At 42.1% G+C, this 20,840-nt stretch overlaps 1 protein-coding gene across 1 annotated transcript in view; it reads right to left on the bottom strand.

Moving 5' to 3' along the window:
• Window positions 1-20,840, bottom strand: part of PCSK2 (proprotein convertase subtilisin/kexin type 2) — a 255,650-nt gene that overhangs the window by 96,534 nt on the left and 138,276 nt on the right. Inside the window, exon 5 of the mRNA XM_055343431.1 lies at window positions 16,953-16,990. Coding sequence (XP_055199406.1) covers window positions 16,953-16,990 — 38 coding nt within the window. The remainder of the gene's footprint in view (window positions 1-16,952; window positions 16,991-20,840) is intronic.

The following is a 20,840-nucleotide window of genomic DNA, read 5'->3' as shown; positions in this document are numbered from 1 at the left end:
AAACAGAATTTCCTTCCTTTTTCAGGCTGAGTGATATTCCATTCGATATTTTGTTTATCCATTCACTTGTCCAGAAACACTTGGGTTATTCTCAACTTTTGGCTATTGTGACTAATGTTGCTATGGATATGGGTGTGTATTATGATGTTTTAAATATTTATTTTTATCTTACCCTTTAAAAGTTTCTTCCTTGAGTAGCTTTATAATGTACATAGTGCATTGGTGTAGTAGGACATACATACAGTGTGTGAATAAATAATGATGAATATATTTGGAGAGGATGCTCAAAAATTTTTTTATAGATAGAAATATGTGATTAAAACTATGTATCTGTGAATCAACACCTCACGGTTGGCTTCTGGGAGACAATCCAAGACAGTAGCAAATGCTAAACTCTTTGAAATCACTCACTCACAGTGATTAATATAGAGAACAGCATGTGTGGAAAAGGAACATAACTTTGACTTCATGTCTGTCATTCTCAAAAGCAAGTACTTGACAATTTCACTTGCTTATAAAACCAATTTAGCTTTTGTTTGTTAATCAGTGATTTTATTGGAAAGAGAAGAGTTTCATAAGATTTTAGAGTTACAACTGGCAAGAACCCAATTTTCTCAGCTTACAAATGAGGATGTTAGTTCCTTGGACATTTAGCAGCTTGCCAGATGGAGCAGTGCTGGAAAGTGGTCCAGCAGTGACTGGACCCACATTGTAACTCTCTGAACTCCTGTTTCTATGGAAGGAAACTCATTTTCCTATGTCTTGATACACAGCTGGTTAGATCAGGGGGTTTCAGCAGACTTTTTCTTAAAGAGTCAATAGTAAACATTTTAGGCTTTCACAGGATTGACTGGTCTCTGTTGTAACTACTCTGCTCCATCACCGTACTGTGAAAAGAGCCATGGACCTCAAGTCAACAAATGAGTGTGGTTGGGTTCCGATAAAACTTTACAAAAAGAAGTGGCTGGCCTGTGCATCATGGTTTGCCAACCTTCAAGTGAGATTATAGAGGAGACATAGGCTCTCTTTGTTTTCACGTTTAAGAGATTTTAATTTTTCAGGCTCTCCATACAGCTCTTTAGTATTTGTGAAATAATTTATTCTTCAGTAACATGTAGTCCCTTAGATACCAGGATAGTGTACTTTCTTTAGAACCAAAGAGTAGCTTTCTTGGTCCTAAGATGTATCATTGCCATTTGTGTTCCCCCCATATTTCTGTCCTGTTATCCTGCAGGTCAGCCATACCAGGCACTGGGGCTACTGTGTTCTAGTTACTACTTCCAGTACTCATAGCACACAACAGACAAGACTTCTCCTCCCCAAAATATTGAAGTGAGAATATTTTTTCCTTGTGTCAATATTAATTACCCATAATTTAGTCCTTGATATTATTTTCTATATTAATTTCAACACAGTGGAATGAGTCTAATTTGGATGATAAGGTTCATTTGCATTTAAATTGCTATTTTAAGCAATCCCTGTGAAGAACAAGTAGTATCTATGATTATAATTATAAGCATTGTTTCCAGGGCAGGTTTGTTTTCCTTTGGAGGGATTTGTAAATATGGTGCATGGAGGTTAATATTGATAATGAGAACACAGCTCATTTGCTAGGAGCTCATTTGTGGGAGACTGGAGGGGGCCTAGTTCAATGAAATCAGCATGACAAATGGTGAACTTCACATTTCACTCTTCACTAGCTGTGTGAGCTAAGGAGGATTACTAACCTCTCTGATCTTTGGTTTCCTATTTTTGAGAGGTACATAGTATATACTCAACAAATGTTTGGTATCAGTATGGTTGCCATTTGAAGATGCTGACAAAAAGGGACACAAAAGGGACTAAATAGAAGGGATTGAAATATTAGAGCCATGGCAGGGAGATGAGGTGGGAGAGAAAAGATGGATCTTATACTCTGCTGACAACAATCAACTCTCTGAGAGGAGAGGTGGATTTATGAATAAAGCTCAGTCAAGCCGCAAATGAAAAGTCACAAACCAAACTGTCATGTAGGATAGGATGATTGTGATTGCTTGTGAGTGATTAGTTGAGGTGTTAATGAACCTGGGCTATGTCTTATTCACAAAGAATATATTCTTCATTTGCAAAGTGCCTGGGAAAAATCCCAACGAGGTACTGGCTGTATCAAATGACTCAGTGTCTGCCTGGGCACCATGCTCTCACCCACATAGAAACTGGCTCCTTCCCACTAAGTCTTCTGGAACATTCTCTACACTTTCAGCAGATGATATGTTTGCATCTGTTTGTGGGGCTTGGTGGAGAAGAGAAGGAGGCTGGTCCAAGAGCAGTACCAGAGAAGCATCAATGGTTTTTTAGCATTCTGGGAAGTTTAATTTATATTTTTTGATAGATGAGCAAAGACCTGTTGTTTATATCAGTAATATGGATAATTATTATACTCCCTTGATTCTCAAGCAGGGAAGACAATCATCTGTTTTACAGATGGGGAAACTAAGGAGTACAATGCATTTTTGCTCATAACCACTCAGTGGGAGTTCCTGGACTCATGCTCCCTGAATAGCTTAGATTTACACTAAACCTCTTATTTTAAGAATTGGCAACGTTTGAGCTATAAAACACAAGCCTTATATTTCCATAGCTTAATGAAAACATCTCCCACACACTGTAATATATCTTATTCTTCTTCCGTCTAGCAGAGCACGCATTGTGAAGAGGTTGTGTTTGCACGACATTAAAAGTACAGACCTCACCATCATCTTGGGGATGATGAGGAGGAACATTGCTCAGAGCCAAGCCCTGGCTTCCTGCACTTGGCTTCAGGTTTTAATTATCCGTTGATAATTAAGGGTTCTTTCTTTGTGAAAAATAATTTCCTTTAGGTTGGGAGCCAGCAGGGTTACCATGGTTGAGAAGCTGATCTTATTTCTATGTCAGAGATTCTCTCCACCTTGGCCATGTAGGATGAAAAATTTGGCTTTTCCTAAGTTCCAGATTGCTCAGATGTAAGGAGGTCAGGATTCCCAGAGCAGACTCAGAGATGGAATGGAGGCTCATGGGATTTACTGAAGTAATTCATGGAAGATGTGTTCCCAGGAGAAACCAGTGAAGGAGAGAAGTAGGATAGAAGAGGAGGAAGCCAGGCCAAGATGGGATTTTAGGGAAGTCTTGTATGGGGCAGGGGTGAGATGCACCTCAATGTTTTCCCAGCCCGAGCCCAGGTTTTCATGCCCCCAGAGGCAGTCACAGATTCAATGATGCCAAGAGGGAGTGTCAATTCCCAGACATATCAGGTCTCCATGCATGTGGGGCAAAGCAGGCTCCAGTAGCCCTGGGTCAATCCTCCACAGAGAGCAGCTGAAGATGCTGGCACTTGGAGGCAAAAATAGACCACAGTCAGGATGGGGGCACCCAAAAATGGCACAAAGGAGTCAGAGCAGGCCAGATGTCACCTGATCCAGAGGATCTCTTTGGTGGTTGAATGGTGGAGGGGAGTAGGAGGCAGAGGGTGGGTTGGGAGGACTTGGCAGGGGAAGATTATGCTCAGAGGGGCCAAGGAGTTTGAATCTCCCACAGAGGGACCCACAGCTGGTTCTCTGCCTAGGCTAGGTTTTGCCTGGGCATATGGGAACATTCTGATATGTGGTTTCACACCGCGATGTGAACCGGCCCATAGAGGGGAGCAGGTACAGCCATGCCTCAGGGCTGGGGAATGTTGGAGACTTTAGTGCCAGGACTGGTTTTTCTCTAACCTGCTATGTGACTTCTGACCAGTCACATTCCTCCTCAGCCTCAGTCTCCTCCTGTGTAGTGAATTAGACTGGACCAGAACACCTGTCAAATCCTTAGAATTGTTATAGCGAAGCCCCCTTTCCATGTACCCAGGACAGACCATCCTTTTCCCATTTGCTTAAACCATGTTAACTTGGAGGCATTGAAAAGAGATTAAAAACTGGTAAATGCCCTCAAATCAACCTAAAGTGAAGGCAGTATCAACTTTGAGAAAACATGTGCTGGAGAAGTGGAGATGGTATGGGTGCTGTGGGTCTATTTCAAGAAGGACTGATGAATTCCTCAGGACTGAAGGACTTTGATTCACTGGACTTCCATGTGGAGCAGTTTTGGCCTCATTTAGGCCTTTGCTGGCCTCAGACTTGATTTACTTGGGTCCCTACCGAGTCTGCAGAACTGGGGTCACTGCCAGGGGGTGATGTCCTACCCTCACCGCCTGTGAAGTTTGTGTGTTCTGTTTTCCTCCAGGTAGAGGGAAAACACCATTTTCAACGAAGATGACCTGTTTAGTTTTCTATTGCTGATGTAACAAGTCACAAAAACGTAAACAACACAAATGTATTACTGTTTGCTATGGTTTTGTGGTCAGCAGTCTGATCACTAGGCTAAGATATGGGTGTCAGCAGGGTAGTTTCTTTCAAGAGGCTTTAGGAAGGAGTTTGTTCCTTGGTATTCAAGTGGTTGGCAGGATTCAGTTTCCAATGGGACCAAGGTCCCTGATTCCTTGCTGGCTGTGAGCTGAACGCCACTCCCAGCTTCCAGGCCACCCAGTTCCTTGGTTTGGGTCTCCCTTCCTCCATTTTCTGATCTAGCAGTGATAGGATAAGTTCTTGTCACACTTTGAATCTCCTCTGCCCTCTTTCCATACTCTCACCTTTCTTTTTACTTACAAGAACACATGATGACCTTTGGTCCACCTGGAAAATCTCTCTATTTTAAGTTAACCTTAAGCTCATCTGCGAAGTCCCTTTTGCCATGTAACATAACATAGTCACAGATTGCAGGGATGAAGGCATGGCTATTTTGGGTGGCTGTTATTCTGCTGACCACACAGCCTTCTCTCATCATGACTTACCCTGCCCTACCGCTTGCCACTCTTGGTTTAGATGGAGACCATTTCTTTAATCTTTGAGGTCAAATCTTTCTTTTGGTGTCATTCATTCATCCATCAGATAGTCATGTATCAATCACCTGTTTTGTCTCATGCTATGTGCTAAGCGTTGAGGACATGGACAGTAGTGAGGCATGGAGATGCAGTGCTTGGGTAGTGACTCCCTTCACTGGGCCAGGGCACCCACGCTCCGGCTCTGGGAGTGCTGGCTGCTAAAAAATCGCTGTGGTCCCCTTCTCTGGATAATTGCCTTTGGATAAATGAGAGTCACCAAGCCCATAAAGTTAGACAGGCCCCAGGGACCACCAGAAGTTAGTGACTGACCGACATAGGGATATAAAAATGCTGGTTCTCTTCCTCAAGGACAGATCTACTCTGTGATGCAATTTATGCTCCAGAGTTCCCCGGAATCAGGCTGAGGCTAGACTTTTGCCTTGTCCTGTATCCCACCTTCCTCTTCTTTTGAGAATGCACACCCAATAAAATCACTTTCTCAGTTGCTTTCAGGGGATCCAACCTAAGGTGGTTAGTAATAATAATAGGCAGTCCAAACTCTTTTATCAAAACTCTCCATCTCTCTCTGGTGTGTGTGCACGTATACATACAGACATATACACACATATGTATTTTACTTTGGTAACAGTGAAGAAACACAAATGCCATGGACCTTTCCATAGGTCCATGTAGCTATGTCTAACCAGAATATATTGCTAAGGTGATCTTCAGGGCTAAAATGTAATTCTCAAGCAGGCAATAGGGTAAGTACTTTGCATTCCGTGATATCTGGGATCTGGTTTAGCATTGGAGTAAAAAGCAGAACAAAAGAAGACTGTTCTTCATGAACTTCTGGAATATTGTGGCATAAACTTGCCACTTCTGGCATATTTTATAACAACAGGAAAGTGGAAGGAAAATATGAAAAATTAGAATAACACACTAAATGGTTCTTTGAATTTCATTTTCAAAATGGTCTTCATGAATTTGTTATTTGTCCTTATGGCAGTGGGGGAGGAGGAGTTAAGAGCATGGACTTTGATGTCTCACCGTCTCAGCTCTGTGGTCTTCTGCTAAGTTCTAGCTGTGTGACCTCAGGTAAGTTGTTTAAATTGCCACTTATACCTCTTACACAGGGTGCCCTATATGTTGGGAGCCGTTCTAAGGGTCGTATGTATGCTGCTTAATTGACTTATCACAACCGCCAATAAAGTATTGATAAGTACAATACTCATCAATAAATATTATTATTAACCCACTTTACAGATAAGGCAAAGAGAGATTAAGCTGACTAGGGTCACATAGCTAGCAGGTACTTGGGGTGGGATTAGAACTCAAGGGGTCTGGTTCAAAAGCTCTTGACTCCCATACTGAAATTCTGGTTGTAGCAGAATTATAATTTATGACAGAGTTATTTTGAGCTAAAGGCAACCATATTAACAAATGTAAAACCTGAAGATCTGTTTTTATAAACTCAGGAAAAGCAAGTCATTCAGTTCATGCTCAAATCTCAACTATAATCAAGAAAGCTATATTAGTTTTCTATTGCTGTATAGCAAATTACCACAAACTTAGTGGCTTAAAAGAACACAAGTTTATTACCTCAAAGTTTCTGAGGGTTAACTGGGTCCTTTGCTCACAGGCTTACCTTGCTTAAGTTGTTAGCAGGGGTGGGGGTGGGGTGGGGGAGTGGGGGTGTGTGTGATCTTATCTGAGGCTTAGGATCCTCTTTCAAATTCCCTGGTTGTTGGCAGAATTCAGTTCCCTGTGTTTGTAACACTGCAGCCCTTAGCTTCTAAGGGTGGCCCACCATTCCCTGACATGCTTTCTGCACAACATGGCAGTTTGTTTCTTCAAAGCCAACAACTGAAAGTCTGTATTGATTAAAATTACTCTTACTTCTTCCTTCTCTGATGTATATATCCTTTATTTAAGGGGTTCATCTGATTAGGTAAGATACCCAGGAAAACTTCCCCTTTAATTAACTTAAAGTCAACTGATTGGGAACCTTAATAACACATCAATAATCCCTTTAACTTTGCCATATAATGCAACCTACTCATGGGAATGATATCCCATCATATTCGCAGGTCCTGCTCACACTCAAGGGGAGGGAATTATACAAGGTGTTTATGCCAGGGGGTGAGTATGTTGGGCCATTTTAGAATTCTGCCTACTACAAAAAGGCTTTGGCTTTAAGGAAGAATAATTGAGAGATTTTTAAAAGGAAGAATGGGATCTAGTTGAAATCAACATGTGGTCCTCACGATTCTTGAATACAACTACATAAGTTTATTATAGATTAGAAACATCCATAGCTCAGAGTCAAATTCTTCTTCCTTGAGCCCTGGGCATCATTTCTCAGTCTTTGTTGCCACTTCAGGAAACTGGGACTAGATAATGGGTCAGGCCTTTTATCTCCATCAGATGCACAGTTGCCCAGGCAATGAATGACCACATGTAGACCAGCCTCCAGTGGGCACACCCACTTTAAGCTCTGTGGCATGGCAACAAGTAGATGGCCACCTACTCTTTCCTTCTGGATGGGGTGTGTGGATTCAGTGATCTGAGCAGGCTCACTCAGGTATCTAGGACTGTGGCTTTAAGGAAGTAGAGTTGGGAAATAGGCCCATGAAGAAAGGGAGAGAGTAGCACTGATGTCATCTTAGTAGGTACAACATTTTTCATCACAGCTGCGGTAAGGAGATATTGGCAAGTTAATTATTTGTAAGGTCTACTTTAAATATGGTGGAGGTCACCTAAGGGGTTTTGATTCTCTGATTTAAAAAACCAGAGTTGCAAACCTAGTGAAATGTTTCATATCTTGAAAATTCAATGAGTGTATCTGATAATGAGGAGGAGAGTAAGAAAGAAACAAAAGCAGTGGAGAAAGTGTTTTTTACATTTCCACAGATGATTTCCTTGTGGCTTGTCATGTCATGTAAATATTGCTGTACTTTTCTGAATAGGTATGCTTGGTGATAAGCAGAATAAAATCCTAATAGTCTCATTGGCATCCATCCATCCATCCATCCATCCATCCACAATTCAGTCATTTGTTTATAGGAAAATCTCTATTAATGATCTCTTTGAGAAATCAGACCTTCAGATGATTCTCTCATGAATAAAAAATTGAAAGATATTATTTTAGTCTTTAAGCCATTTAAATTTAGAGAGATGAGACTGTGTCAAAGGCCTTTTCAGAATTTAAGATTAAAAAATGGCTTTTGTGGGCTGCTTTTAGTCTGGGCTTTTTGGTGGAAGCAAATCTCCAGAAGAAAAACCAATTACAATCCAATCACCCTTTGTTCAATATCATATAGAACAAGCTTCTAGATGAACTCATATGATGTATCAACCCAAGAGAACATTTAAAAAGTGCATTTAAGTATCTTTCCTTCTCTAGCTTTTAGGGCCAACTGTCTTGTTCTTTCTGCTGTGTTCCCATAGTGGGCAGTGTTTTTATTTCCAAGATGGTGCTGAGCACATTATGATTTAATTATATACTTACAAGTGTGCCTTCCCCATTGAACTCTGAAATCCCTGGGGTAGGGAGCAGATTTTTCACATTTTATAATTCAGGCTCCTAGTACAGCATCTTGCACATGGTAGAAACTTAGTCCAAGTCTCTTAAATGTTGATCCAGTTCAATGGAACAAAAACTAGTCAACTGACCAACATGGAAAAATCAATTAATTTTTTTTTTTTGCTTTTGGCTATAGTTATATACCTAGGTCCAAACGAGCAGTTTCATTTCAGTTAAACCAGATTTTATTTTCTTCCATTTTTATATATGAAAGTGTATTCCTGTAAAAATGAACAGATACCTCTAGGACATGGCTTGAGTCAGATGATAGTCATTTGACTGATGATCTGTCCAAATGATTAAGAAAAAGTTTTTTTTTTTTTAGAAAAAGTTCTTATTCTCAATAATCAGTCTGCCCTCCTGTTGATAAAGTACTTATTATGACCTGGCCAAGTACATCAAAAGAAGCCAACTCCTCCTTCAATAAGACATAACAGTTGCTTAGACTTCAATTTTCAATACAATATTAATGTGATTACTTAAATATTAATCAGTCTAAAAGCCTGGAGCCATGTATGTGCTCAGTATTTCATAGCATCTAGTCATTCAGGACTTAGGACTGGGCCCATGTCCAGCAGGCGTCCTTTCATCATGGCGGCCACCTGCCACCTGGAGTCCTGGTGTATACATGGCTGCCAAGCTCAAAGGCACTTCCTTTGGGCTCAGAGCTGGCAGCCCTTCAGAGTGCTCCAGAGGTCCTTCTTCAGGGACAGTCACCTGTCAAGAACCCATTAAAAGAATGGAAAGCTGCAGGTCCTGAGAGGTAGGCTTTTTCCTTTCATAAGAACTTTGGTGAAATAATCCTGGAGCATAAATATATCATGTTTCCAATTTTTAACTGAACCAAAGAGTATAATTTGTCCTTTCCCATATGGGTGCTTAACTGCTGCACCTGACCAGCTCTAGACATTAAGAATTATGCACACGGAGAAGCATGTTCTCTCTAGGTCTTCAGCCATGTGGACCTCAGTTAGTTACATGGCCCTCTACTTCCCTCACCAGGGATATATTATGGTGAATGGAATGAAGGTATCCACCTATGAGTTGGTTGAGAGCTGAGAGTTAGAAGGCTCTGCATGCTAGACTTTCCCTTCATCACCGATAGAGGATCATCGATCATATGATTTAGCTCCTGATTTCATTTGCAAAAGAATGATAAATTCAGCTCCAACACAACTGAACAAAGATTTATTAAATGTCTGTTAACCATCATGCTAAATGTTAAGGGGGACACAATATTAAAAAGTGCACACTTTCCTACAAAGAGCTGGTGATCTTGTTGTCATGCATTATAGGGGAACAGCATTGTCAAATGAGTGAATGAGTCAAGTGCCAAAATGAATGACAAGATTAATCATCAGAACCTGGGTAAGTTTTCAAAGAAAAACACCTTAGGTTGGGATGGAAATCAATCATGGCAGGAAGACCAAGGAGGGATTCTAGCATGGGTGACTGTAACACCTTCTGCATAAAAACAACATAAGGTGTCAGCAGTGGAAATAACAAGCCTTTATATCACTTACGAGTCTGCAGTTTGGCTGGAAGTTTGATGATCTAGGCTGGGCTCAGCTGGATGGCTCTGCTTCCTGGCTGGGCTCAGCTGCTTCTGGGGTTGGCTGGCTTCTGGCTGATATTGGGGGTGTGGCTCAGAAATGTGGCTCTGTTTCTTATTGCAGTTCTACAGATTGGCTCGAAGGGCTGTGCTTCAGGCTCTGCCAGAGCTCCGCCACCTCCTGGGGCCAGCCGGCTGGCCTGGACATGCTCTTCTATCTTCTAATGGTGATGGCAGAGGCATAGGAGGGCACACGGGAACACACAAGGCCTCACAAGCCCTCATCTATGACCAGGCACAGCACCTCTGTATTATTCTATTTCTTTAAACAAGTCACAAGCCCCAGCCCAAAGTCAAGGGGTGGGAAATATACTTCTCCCATAGAGAAAGTTTCTGCAAAGCCCCGGGGAGAAGCCACTGGTATAGGGTAGGAAGAGTCGTTGGTCGATGCATTCTTTCACATTTGCTGCGGTCAAGAATCCATGGAAAATGCCAGCAAGAGCATGTGAATCTGCAACGATTTTCAGCACAGGGTCTAGAGGCTGCTCAGAGGGTGCTCCAGTTTCTCAGCTGAAAGATGGAGGCCGTAGGGCAAGATACGGCCCTTCCTCTGGGCCAGCAGAGCAGATGCCCATGCCCCACCTTGTGATCACTTAAACAGGAGATATCTTTTTTCTGGCCTAGAGAAATCCTCATTTGGAAAGATTACTATTTTATAATCCCTTCACTTACCTTGGGATCCATCCTCCCCTCTGAATACCCACAAGTATCCTTTTAGTTCAAAGATCTGTGACAGAGATGCTGGATGTGGATCAGAAATTCTGCTTCTTAGGGCCATCCTTCTTAATTATATCCCTGGTCAGGAGCAATGGGTCTTCTTTCCCCTGTATCTTCTGTTTACTTGGATGCTCTTTTTCACATAAATCTTTCATTTTTTAAAATAAAACCAATTTTATCTTTCAGAGAAATCTTTTAGATTTACTCCAGTAGCCTCCACTTTTTGACTTCTGCTTTCCCTCATGACCTTATACTTCATCTGGTTGAGGTGCCCTTTTCTCCCTTGTGATAACTGAGCTGACCATGGAGTGCACTGAGCCATTGCACTGGCTCTTTAAGGCACTCCCCTGCTTGTCCTCCAGTGGGACAAGCTGTCATCATGCAGAGTTGCCATCTCAACTCTCTTGAGAAGGAAATGAATGTTTGCTGAACATCTATTATCTGTCCAAATTATCTACCTGGTGCATAAGTTATCCCAATGACACTTCATAACAAACCTGATATTCTTTTTTGCCAATTTCATAAATGAGAAGATCAAAGTTCAAGGGGGTTTAATGGGTTGGTCTAAGGCTGCAGAACTACGAATCAAGGAGCCAGGAGTCACTCAGGTTTGACTCAGTTTCCACCGTTGTCATGCAACCCTATCCTTGCATGTTGGGCAATTTCCCACTGCTCACACTTGCCACTCTGTGTCTGAAGTCTCTCTGTCCCCTGACCTTATTCTGCATGTATGGTGGGCAGGCCAGAAGAACCAGGGGGTTAACCCCCTGAGCTCCGCACCTTGCACCTGCTTCTGGGGTCAGCCCTCAACCACTGATTGAGAAGCATCAGTGATAAGTCTGAGAGGGCTCTGTCTATACTGTTTCCCAGAGTTCTACAGTGAGATTAAACTCCCATTGCCTTCAGTGATAATTGGCTTCCTAATAAATCTTTTCCTGGCTGCTTTCCCTTCTAGTATCATTTCTCTTCTCTCTGGCTGGTAGTACTTCCTGGGATCTTCTCTCAAATCAACTACTTGCCTTTAAATCTTTGTCTCAGGTCTGCCTCTGAGAAAACCCCAACATATGGTGAGAAGACTCTTCTTGGATTTTAAAGAACCACTAGCCATTTCTTCGCCTCTGTAGCTCCAGCAGAGCAGGCTTTGGAGCAAAGCAGGAGATGCTCAGCTCCACTCCCCCTGCCGCTCCTCTGAAATCTGCCACCTCAGTCACACGTCACACGTTCTTGAAGGAGTCCTCCTCTGTTCTATAGACCTGGAGGAACCCCTAGGCCTGGACCTGTACTATGAGCACAGGCCTGTGGTTCTCACCACACGGGGGTCGCACAGTTCATCAGAACAATCCCTGCCTGCCTGCCCCTCACCTGTTAGATAACTCCCACATCTGTGTCCTCACAGAGCCAGGATTCTCTGGAAAACACCCATGTCTGATTTCCCTCTTCCTCTGGGGCTTGCATATAGCAGGCCCAATACACAGAAATTCAGTGGAGTTAGAGCTTATATCCAGACTGTTTACACAGGCAGAATGGAGTAAAGGAACTCTGGTTTTGACTTGGTCTAAAATTGTTTCTTGGCCAATGCTCATTTCATGTTATTACTGTTGGGATGGGGAAAGGAGGATTTTAATCATTTGGAATAGTGAGCAGTGAGACTGGATCCCTTAGACTAGATTCAATCAGAGAACAATAGAGTAATAATAAAAGTGGTGTTATTATTCTTTGCTCCCAACAATCAACAGATTCAATGTAGATTTGTTGAATTAAATGAACACTAAGGATTTACACTGATATATTGATTTGCAGCTTTCAAAGGATGTTAATTCTCGGTTTAAATAGAAAGAGTATTAGAATACCAGCATACTCCTAGATTCTGCTCTCTCTCTCTCTCTTTTTTAGAGAGAGAGAGAGAGCACAAGCAGGGGTGGAGAGGGGTAGAGGGAGAGGTGGAGAGAGAATCTTAAGCAGGCTTGATGCCCAGCATGGAGCTCAACATGGGGCTCAATCTTACAACCCTGAGATCATGCCCTGAGCTGAAATCAAGAGTCAGATGCTTAACTGACTGAACCACCCAGGTACCCCTCTTTTAATATAGGGGATAGAGAAGCTATGAAAATAATTCTGCTTTGGGAAATGTTTTGCCTGGTTTGATTATCAAGACATTTTTGTTATAGATGTCCAAGAACCTCTGATAAGATTTTTCACTTCTTACTGAAAATTATCAGTAGTGAGAAGGAATTTTCTCAACACAGTACATTTCTGTTTATTGTAACCTTTAGTAAGTTAAAAGTCATCCTCCTGTGGTGAATGTTGCAAGTACCAGGCCTATATACCTTTGGCCTGTCACCCATGGGTTCCCTGGTGAACACCATCCAATTGCCTGTACCAGCATCTCTTTGCTAAGGACTTTCTCTGATACTGTAGAAGGTAGGAGGTGCTTGGAATGTTCACATCCACACTCTCTAGGACCAACCTTCCACCAATGACTGACAGGAGTTGATATACAAATACCCCAGCTTCTGTGGGTAGCCCATTCCAGGTGGGAAAACTCTGGCACACGTGTTCTACATCATCTCCTGGATTCCCCAGCAGGACTGAATTCGAGCTGCTCCCCATGGTAACTTTGATAATGTTCTGTTAATTGGCTGCCTTCCCTTTGGTGTCCCATTCCCCAGTCTAACCTTGCTTCCTAGAATCACCTCCCAAATAAACTACTTGCACTCTGACCCTTGTCTCAGGGTTTGCTTCTGAAGAAACCCGAACACAGACCTCCCAAAGCACATTTCATGAGAAGGGCACTAGGCAAGCTCATCACATCCACGCCATTAAGTCACCTAACAAGGTGTGACACTGCCTGTTAATCCTTTGCTCAAACAATTTTTGAGCTTGTCACTGTCCACTGATTTCATTGCTCTCCTGGGTGGCTCTACTCCCCTTGCCATTCTCATTCTGTTAATTATGGTCTAAATTTTTTAATTAAAAATATGGAAGATAAATTTGGTTAGTAGCTTCAAAGTTGTCACTCTCAACTCTACACAGGATAAGAGAGACACTAACTGGACCCAACCAGTTCAGGTTCAGGTTCTCTGCTGAATAATTAAGGAGGAGATATATGGATGTTATTTTCTCATCTGTACCAATGACCTGGAAACATTTCACAGCCATATGTAATTATATATAACTTTTTGGTACGGTTCCAAGTGTTTGATAAATGTGGAAAACTCCGACCTTTCTCTGGATGGAAGCTGTTTTGTACAGAACTCACATTTCCTATTCAATTCTTAGGTGACCTCTAGTTTAAGTTTAGAGGAGACAGTGTTATCTCCTCAACATCCCTGCCAAATGGTCATCAACCCTCCCCTTGACCCATTTTTAGATATGGAGAACTCATTATTAGGAGAGTTAACTCCTTTAATTTATTAGCCTCAATGTTTAAAAAATTCTTCCTTTAACTGAACTATACTCTTCTTCCTGCAGTTGTCACTTATAGGTGAGGGTTTTTGTGGGAGAAAATAATGAAAAAAAAGAAAAGAAAAGAAAATACTGAACAAGTTGAATGTCTCATTCCTCATGGAGAATTTGAAATATTTGAAAACATATTTCATGTGCCTCTTAGTTATCTTTTTTTTCCCCTCAGTTCTTTCATCTCTCCTTAGCAGATTATGGAGTCCCTCTATCATCCTTGTCACCATCTTGTCATTCTCCGCCTTTGAATGAGATGCCCACTGAAAGCAACCTAGTTATCCAACAATTAAGGATTGGAATGTTTAAATAAATTACAGCATGAGACAATGAAATTATCTTATATGCCCTTATAATAAAACATGCCCTTATAATCATGTTTTAAAGAGTATTTAGTAATATAAAAATGTTTATGACATATCAAATGGAGGAGGGGATGCTGTATATGTAACAGAACCCAATTTATTAAAAAAATACACTCATAGAAGTAAAAGTCTGAAATACACTAAAATATTAGGAATAGTGCTATGGCTGGTTGTGAATGTATTTTGTGCTTTCCAAATTTTCTACAGAGAACATGTATTTATTTTTTAATTAGAAAAAACTTTTGAAGAAAGAAACAAAAAAGTAAAAAGAACACAACACTCATAGAAGCCATAGAGTTGTTCAGGTATATTCTGATATTGCAGATTTGAGGAGAGCTGGCACCTCCCAGTTTGGATGCTTCATTTTCCAATCAGAGTTTTTGACAGATGAATCACGCTCTTGATTAATTTTTACCTGCAGTTCATCAGAGCCCCAGAGGATTATTTTCCCACTGGAATTATTATCTCTTTTTATTCTGATAACTGGCATTGGGGGCAGCCTGTCACAGAAGCACATGGGCCGGGCAGGGTGAAGGGAAGGATGCCCAGCTGACTCCTGGTGTAGGGTGTAAGTAGCCTTGGGATGTTTCCATAGTGTAGTGATTATCACGTTCACCTGACATGGAAGTGACCTGCGTGGGGGCTGGACCGGCTGGAGGGAGGCCATCCATTGTCAGCTTCCAGCCCATCTGACGGCCACCCCAACCTTGAAATCCTACAAGCTGTAAGATGTTGTAACACTGGTTTGTGAAAGTCAAAAGAGCTCTCTATTGTTCTGTTCTGTGAGGCGCTGGGGTCCTGTAGATGGTAGGAACCCTGTATAGCTTGTGAAAGAATATAAATGCCTCTCTCTGTTCAGGGAGCAGCCCAATGAGGATGAACCTACTGGCCTGCACGCTATTATCCCTTGCCATTTCCTCCTAAGGAAAGGCCTCTGAGCATCAGAGCCGTGGAAAAAATGCAACTCACGTATTTCTCAATCTCCCCTTCTGAGAACTCTAGGGCCTTGTAGTTACCAGGGAGGCAGAGAAAGGGAGGTCACTGGAGGAGGTGGTTGAGGCCCTGCATGGGGCAGTCCCTGTAAGGAAGCAAAGGACCAGCCAGGCCTACAGCTCCACGGTGCCTGCAGTGGGGGGTAGAAGGTCTCAGAGACAAGGAGGGATCTGCTTCCTCAGACCTGGCAGATGGGCACTGAGGCAGAGCCTACCGCTCACGGGCAGTTTCTTTTTGTCTTCTCTATAGAGGTAGATTCTCATTTCTGAGAATAAAGCTTTGGTTTAACTTCTGTCATTTCCTTCTGGGGGTATATTGGCTGGACTGTGCCAATGATTCATTTAACTTTATTGTTATTATTCAAAAGATGCCTAGTCCAACGTATACTCTACTAGAATTATAAGACCCATGAAATAAATAGCAGTAGATTGGTACTTTGTTGCCTGATGCTTCATGCAATAAACAGACGGAAAAATCTCTGTTCTCTCTTCCCAATGCGCACTTGCAAACCTTTCAGGATGAATGACCCAGAATGTTGAACTGACAACACTTCTGCTTGTTAACAATCTTTCCTCTAATTAAGTCTGTATTCTCCCTAATATGAGACTCCTAAGCTAACTAAAGTAATAGTTAAAAAATCCCTTAGATCCGGAGATTATGGGACAAGTATAGCTTGGTTCAAACACAGCAGTATTTGGCTAATCTACTCCCTGGAGTGAACATAAAGTGATCACTCATGTTGAAAGGGTTTGCAGGTTTCATCAAGAAAGCAATGCATGATTTTCTATGGAAAAAGTTAGAGCCTGTGGATCTAGCACAACAGTGTTTATCATGATTCTCTGTTAATATGTTTTATTTGTAAAGGGATACCATATGGTGCACTCAGCGTTGCAAGGGAAAGTCAGTGTGGGGTGTTCATAAGCACAAAAACAAAACAAAAAAAGATGACGTCCTTGCTTTAGTAAAGCTATGATTGTGATGTGAGTTGCCCCTCTTTTTGGCTTTTTGCCATTAGTTTTATCCAACAAGAACCCAAATGGCTCATTTCCACCCTATAATTCAATATCCTCAGCTAGAGTTGATATTAAAACCCTGCCAAGGCTCTCTCTTCTTCACCTCTCCCTTTTTTCTTAGCTCTTTTCTTTCAGACCTCAAGTCTCTTTGTTGTCTCCTCACAAAGTCACCACCATTCCATGCTGCCAGGCCCCAGGCCTCGTCCCTTTGCTCCTGGCCTCAGCTGTGCCTCCAACAAGATGGGCAGGTCTAGTGCATGTGCGTGTGCAGGAGCGCATAGATGTTTCTAATCTGTGTGTGTGCACGCACCCACCCAGGTCGGTGTGTACTTACATAGTTTGAAGCCAGGTCCGGGTGCAGATAGTCAATCCCTGTGAAAAGAACATCATAGGACAGAAGGTTAATACCTGCCACTGTGTCCTCAGGGAAGTTGCTCAAGAAGGTGCTCTCATTATGGGGCTGGTGCCAAGAGAATGGGGCCAGCTGAGCACTTGTGTTTCCATTCCCTACTGCGGGGGTGCTACACCTCCCGAGTGGAGAGACAGCTGCCACCAGATTGAGTGAAGCCAATTAGAGCCAAGGACCCAGGATAAAACTTCTGACATGCATGTCCATACTAAGGGGCTTAGTGGCTGTAAGATGGATGGCTCATCAGAGCAGTGATCTAAGATTTGTGAAAATTCTGACATTCCCAAAGCATCAACTGGCATTTCTTCCAAAATGAAACTGGCCCTGGGGAGGAAAAATGATGATTATTTAACAGGGTACAGATAGCAGCAGATTAGGGGAGCATTCTCTGGCATGGGATAATAAGAACATGGCTTGGTGGAAAAGGCCCTTAGGCCGAGGGCAAATGGTTTCCATTCAAATGGTTGAAGTGTCCCTAGGTGGGAGCTGATACTTATCCCTACAGAATGTGGCTTTCCAGGAAGTCAGTGACCTGGAGCCTCCATGTGCTTTCTCCTGGATGGGGCCTGTCTTGTTGCCCAAGAGTCATTGCAATGGTAGAGTTATGAGCACCACTGCATTCCATTGCCTGTGAGGCCTCAGAAAGCACCATGGAATTTCAAGGCCACGTTGAAAACTCTCAGCCAGGTGTGCAGAGCCATCGCAAAACCTCCACCTCCTGGTGTAATGGTCACAAGCATAGGTTTTGAAGTCAAAGACCCATGATTGAATCCCAATCCCAAGGCCAATTGGCTGCATGACTTCAGGCAAGGTGCTTGGCCTCTCTGAGCTAGGTTTCTTTTCCATCAAGTGGTGTGAACAGTGAGGTGCACTTAGCTCAATGGCATTTAATAGCTCTATTAGATTTCCTGTGTTTTAAAGCTGGAGGCATCATTCAGTCCCTCTGCTAGGTGGCATCTTCACTGCAAGCACTTTAAGATCTGGCCACAGATATAGCTTTGCCCGCAAAAAAAAAAAAAAAAAAACAACAAAAACAAAAACAAAAACCTACGAGTACTGGGACATTTCTATCAGAAAAAGAAAATCTTCCTTTGTTGTTTCTGGTTGCACAAGAAATTTCTGGACTGGAAGCCATTGTTCTACAGAGCATATACTGCATTTTGCTGCTGATTTTTTGACATGCAAAGCATGTCACATGGCTACCGTCATTCATAGCTGCTTTCTATAGTGTATGAGAGTACAGCCTGTCACTTGCCATCTTCCACGTCTCCTCTGCTCCCCCTCCCAAGAATTGCAGAAGGACAGGGGTCAGAAGATTCGAGGACTAGTATTTTTAAAGGTTGCTGGCCCTTGTCCTGGACCCTAATTTAGAAATGGTCTGTTTTAGAAATGTTGGATGGGTTGGAGATGAGCACAGGCTACAGAGACTAGCAGATCCAGTTCTATTCTAGACTCAGACACTGTAATATTTGTAAGGTTTCAGCCAAATGACATAATTTTCCTGAGCCTTGGTTTCCTTATCTTTGAAATGGGGATATTATTAACCTTGCAAAGCAGTGTTAAAGGTGAGGGCCGATTCATGTAAAGTGTTTAGCTTGTAGTAAACACTTGATACGTTATATTTATTACCATCACCATTGGTAGCGTCATCTACCCACCTGTGGTTAATGCAGAAGAGCAGAAATACTTTCAAAAATCTACTTGGTCTTAGAATGTTGTACTGAAATTAAATTGTTGTACGTATTTGTGGAAATTGGTTACATTTTGTGAACTCAATGTTGGGCAAAACATTTTGTAACAAATAGAGAAGTTAAAAACACACCCACAGCCCCCACACAGAGAATATAGGTTTGTTTTTCTAGGAGGGAGTCCGTTTTTTTGACATAATTATACTTAAGTTTATTTATCTTTTTAGTAATCGCTACACCCAGTGTGGAGCTTGAACTCACAACCCTGAGATCAAGAGTCACTGACTCTTGTACTGACTAAGCCAGCCAGGCACGCCAGCATGAATGTTCTTCTATTCATGCTTGTAGTGTGTAAGAAGATCCTGGTGCATGTATGTACACACCTAAGTCTCAGGAAAGCCAGGTACAAGCCACCCACCCAGACACTCCAAGGGAGAAGCATCCTGCCCGCACAGTCTCAGGTGATACCCATCCCCCCAACAAATCAAGCTGACTTTAGACACCTGAGTATTTTCTCTTAGCGAGTGCACTGTTCCTGGAGCTACTGCAATACCAGGTTGACCTGTGGAGTGGACAAAGCAAGTTCCTAGTCCACGCAGTGAGTCAATTCTTAAAAGATGACTCCATGTTCTGATAGTGCAAGTTGTCTGGGAGGGAAATTTTCTGAGAACCAGTAGTCTATTCTCTGCAAAGGGAAAATATCAAGGCAAAGAGATAATTTGAGACCTGAAGGAAATTAAAATTAAAACAAGATAAATTTAGCCCAATTAAAATAAAGGATCTTTAATTAGGTTAAAGGGAAGATTGAGTGTTGAGTTAGAAGAGACGCAGACTTTGGTCTAGGAAAGAAGAGATTATTGATAGAACCATGGGGAATGACAGGCATGATTCAAAAAAATATAATGAACTAAAGCATGAAAATAATGACCTGGTATATAATAGCATTTTAATATTTTTGTATATTTGATTATCTTTTGAGGTGGAATACTACTAAATACATTTTCTCAATAGCTTATTTCTTTTTTAGTTCTTGTATTATTAATGTATTAATTTTTATTTTGCACTCACTGGTTTATTTTCAGCAGTGAATGCCACGCACTAGGCAGGTCCTGGAGAAACGACTATTTAGGCATAGAACCTGAGCTGTTCAGCTATCTATGGCTCCCAGTCTACATGGGACCAATTTATCACCAGTCAATCATAACATAATGTGGTACCCAAATGATAATTACTTGGTTATATTTTACATTAGTATCCTGTCATCAGTTTGAGTCTTTTCAGAAAATCTAACCCACAGTAGTCCAAATTCTGATGGTTCTGGTGACCTCAGATTTAGCAAGGAGTTCCATGTACATATTCCTAGTTACAATTGAGATGTAACAATGTATTCAGTTGAGATGTATAACAATGCCCACACCTTTGGAGATAGGTCTGTTCGCCTCTCTTCAGTCTGAGTGGGTTATGACTGCTTCTACTGATAAGATATTGTATGACTTTCAAGGCTTGATCAGAAAAATCCAGGCATCTTCCACCTGTTCCTTTGGACGCTTGTCCACTAATGCGGGGTGGGAGTCAATTGCCATGGAAGAAGCCCATGTGTCGTATGAAAGGCTCAGCTGAGCTGCAGCAGCCAACATCAGGGGTCAGCCATGGGAATGAGCCATGGATGTCTACCCTGTTTGAGCCTTCAGAGGACTACAGCCCAGTCAACATTCTGCCCTCAATGGCATGAGAAACCTCAAATGAGAAGTGTACAGACTGGCTCTTCTGAGTTCCTGTGCCACAAAATTGTGAGCAAAATAGTTACTATAAGCTGCTAAGGAGTAGAGTCATTTGTTATATGGAATAATAACTGGAATAGATATCCCATCGACTCTTTCTAGATCAATGAAGCCCAAGGTAGGGGAGAAAACATTGCTTTTCTATGTGATGGAGACTTCTGACTCTCTTGGGAAGATGTGGCTGGCTGCCTGGTCCTTAAGCTTAGACCTCCATTTACAAGGATGAGATCCCATTCACAAAGGCCCACCAGGGAGTGCAGAACCAAGGGATAGGCTTCAAGCACTGAAGATGATGGTTAAGATCAGTTTGGGTAGTTTCTTGCTTCCCTAATTCTGGTTTCCTC

The sequence above is a fragment of the Nyctereutes procyonoides genome, unplaced genomic scaffold (genome assembly GCF_905146905.1).
Source record: "Nyctereutes procyonoides isolate TBG_1078 unplaced genomic scaffold, NYPRO_anot_genome, whole genome shotgun sequence".
Lineage (NCBI taxonomy): Eukaryota > Metazoa > Chordata > Mammalia > Carnivora > Canidae > Nyctereutes > Nyctereutes procyonoides.
Note: the sequence above shows the minus strand (reverse complement) of the source record. Positions and strands in the feature narration are given on the sequence as shown.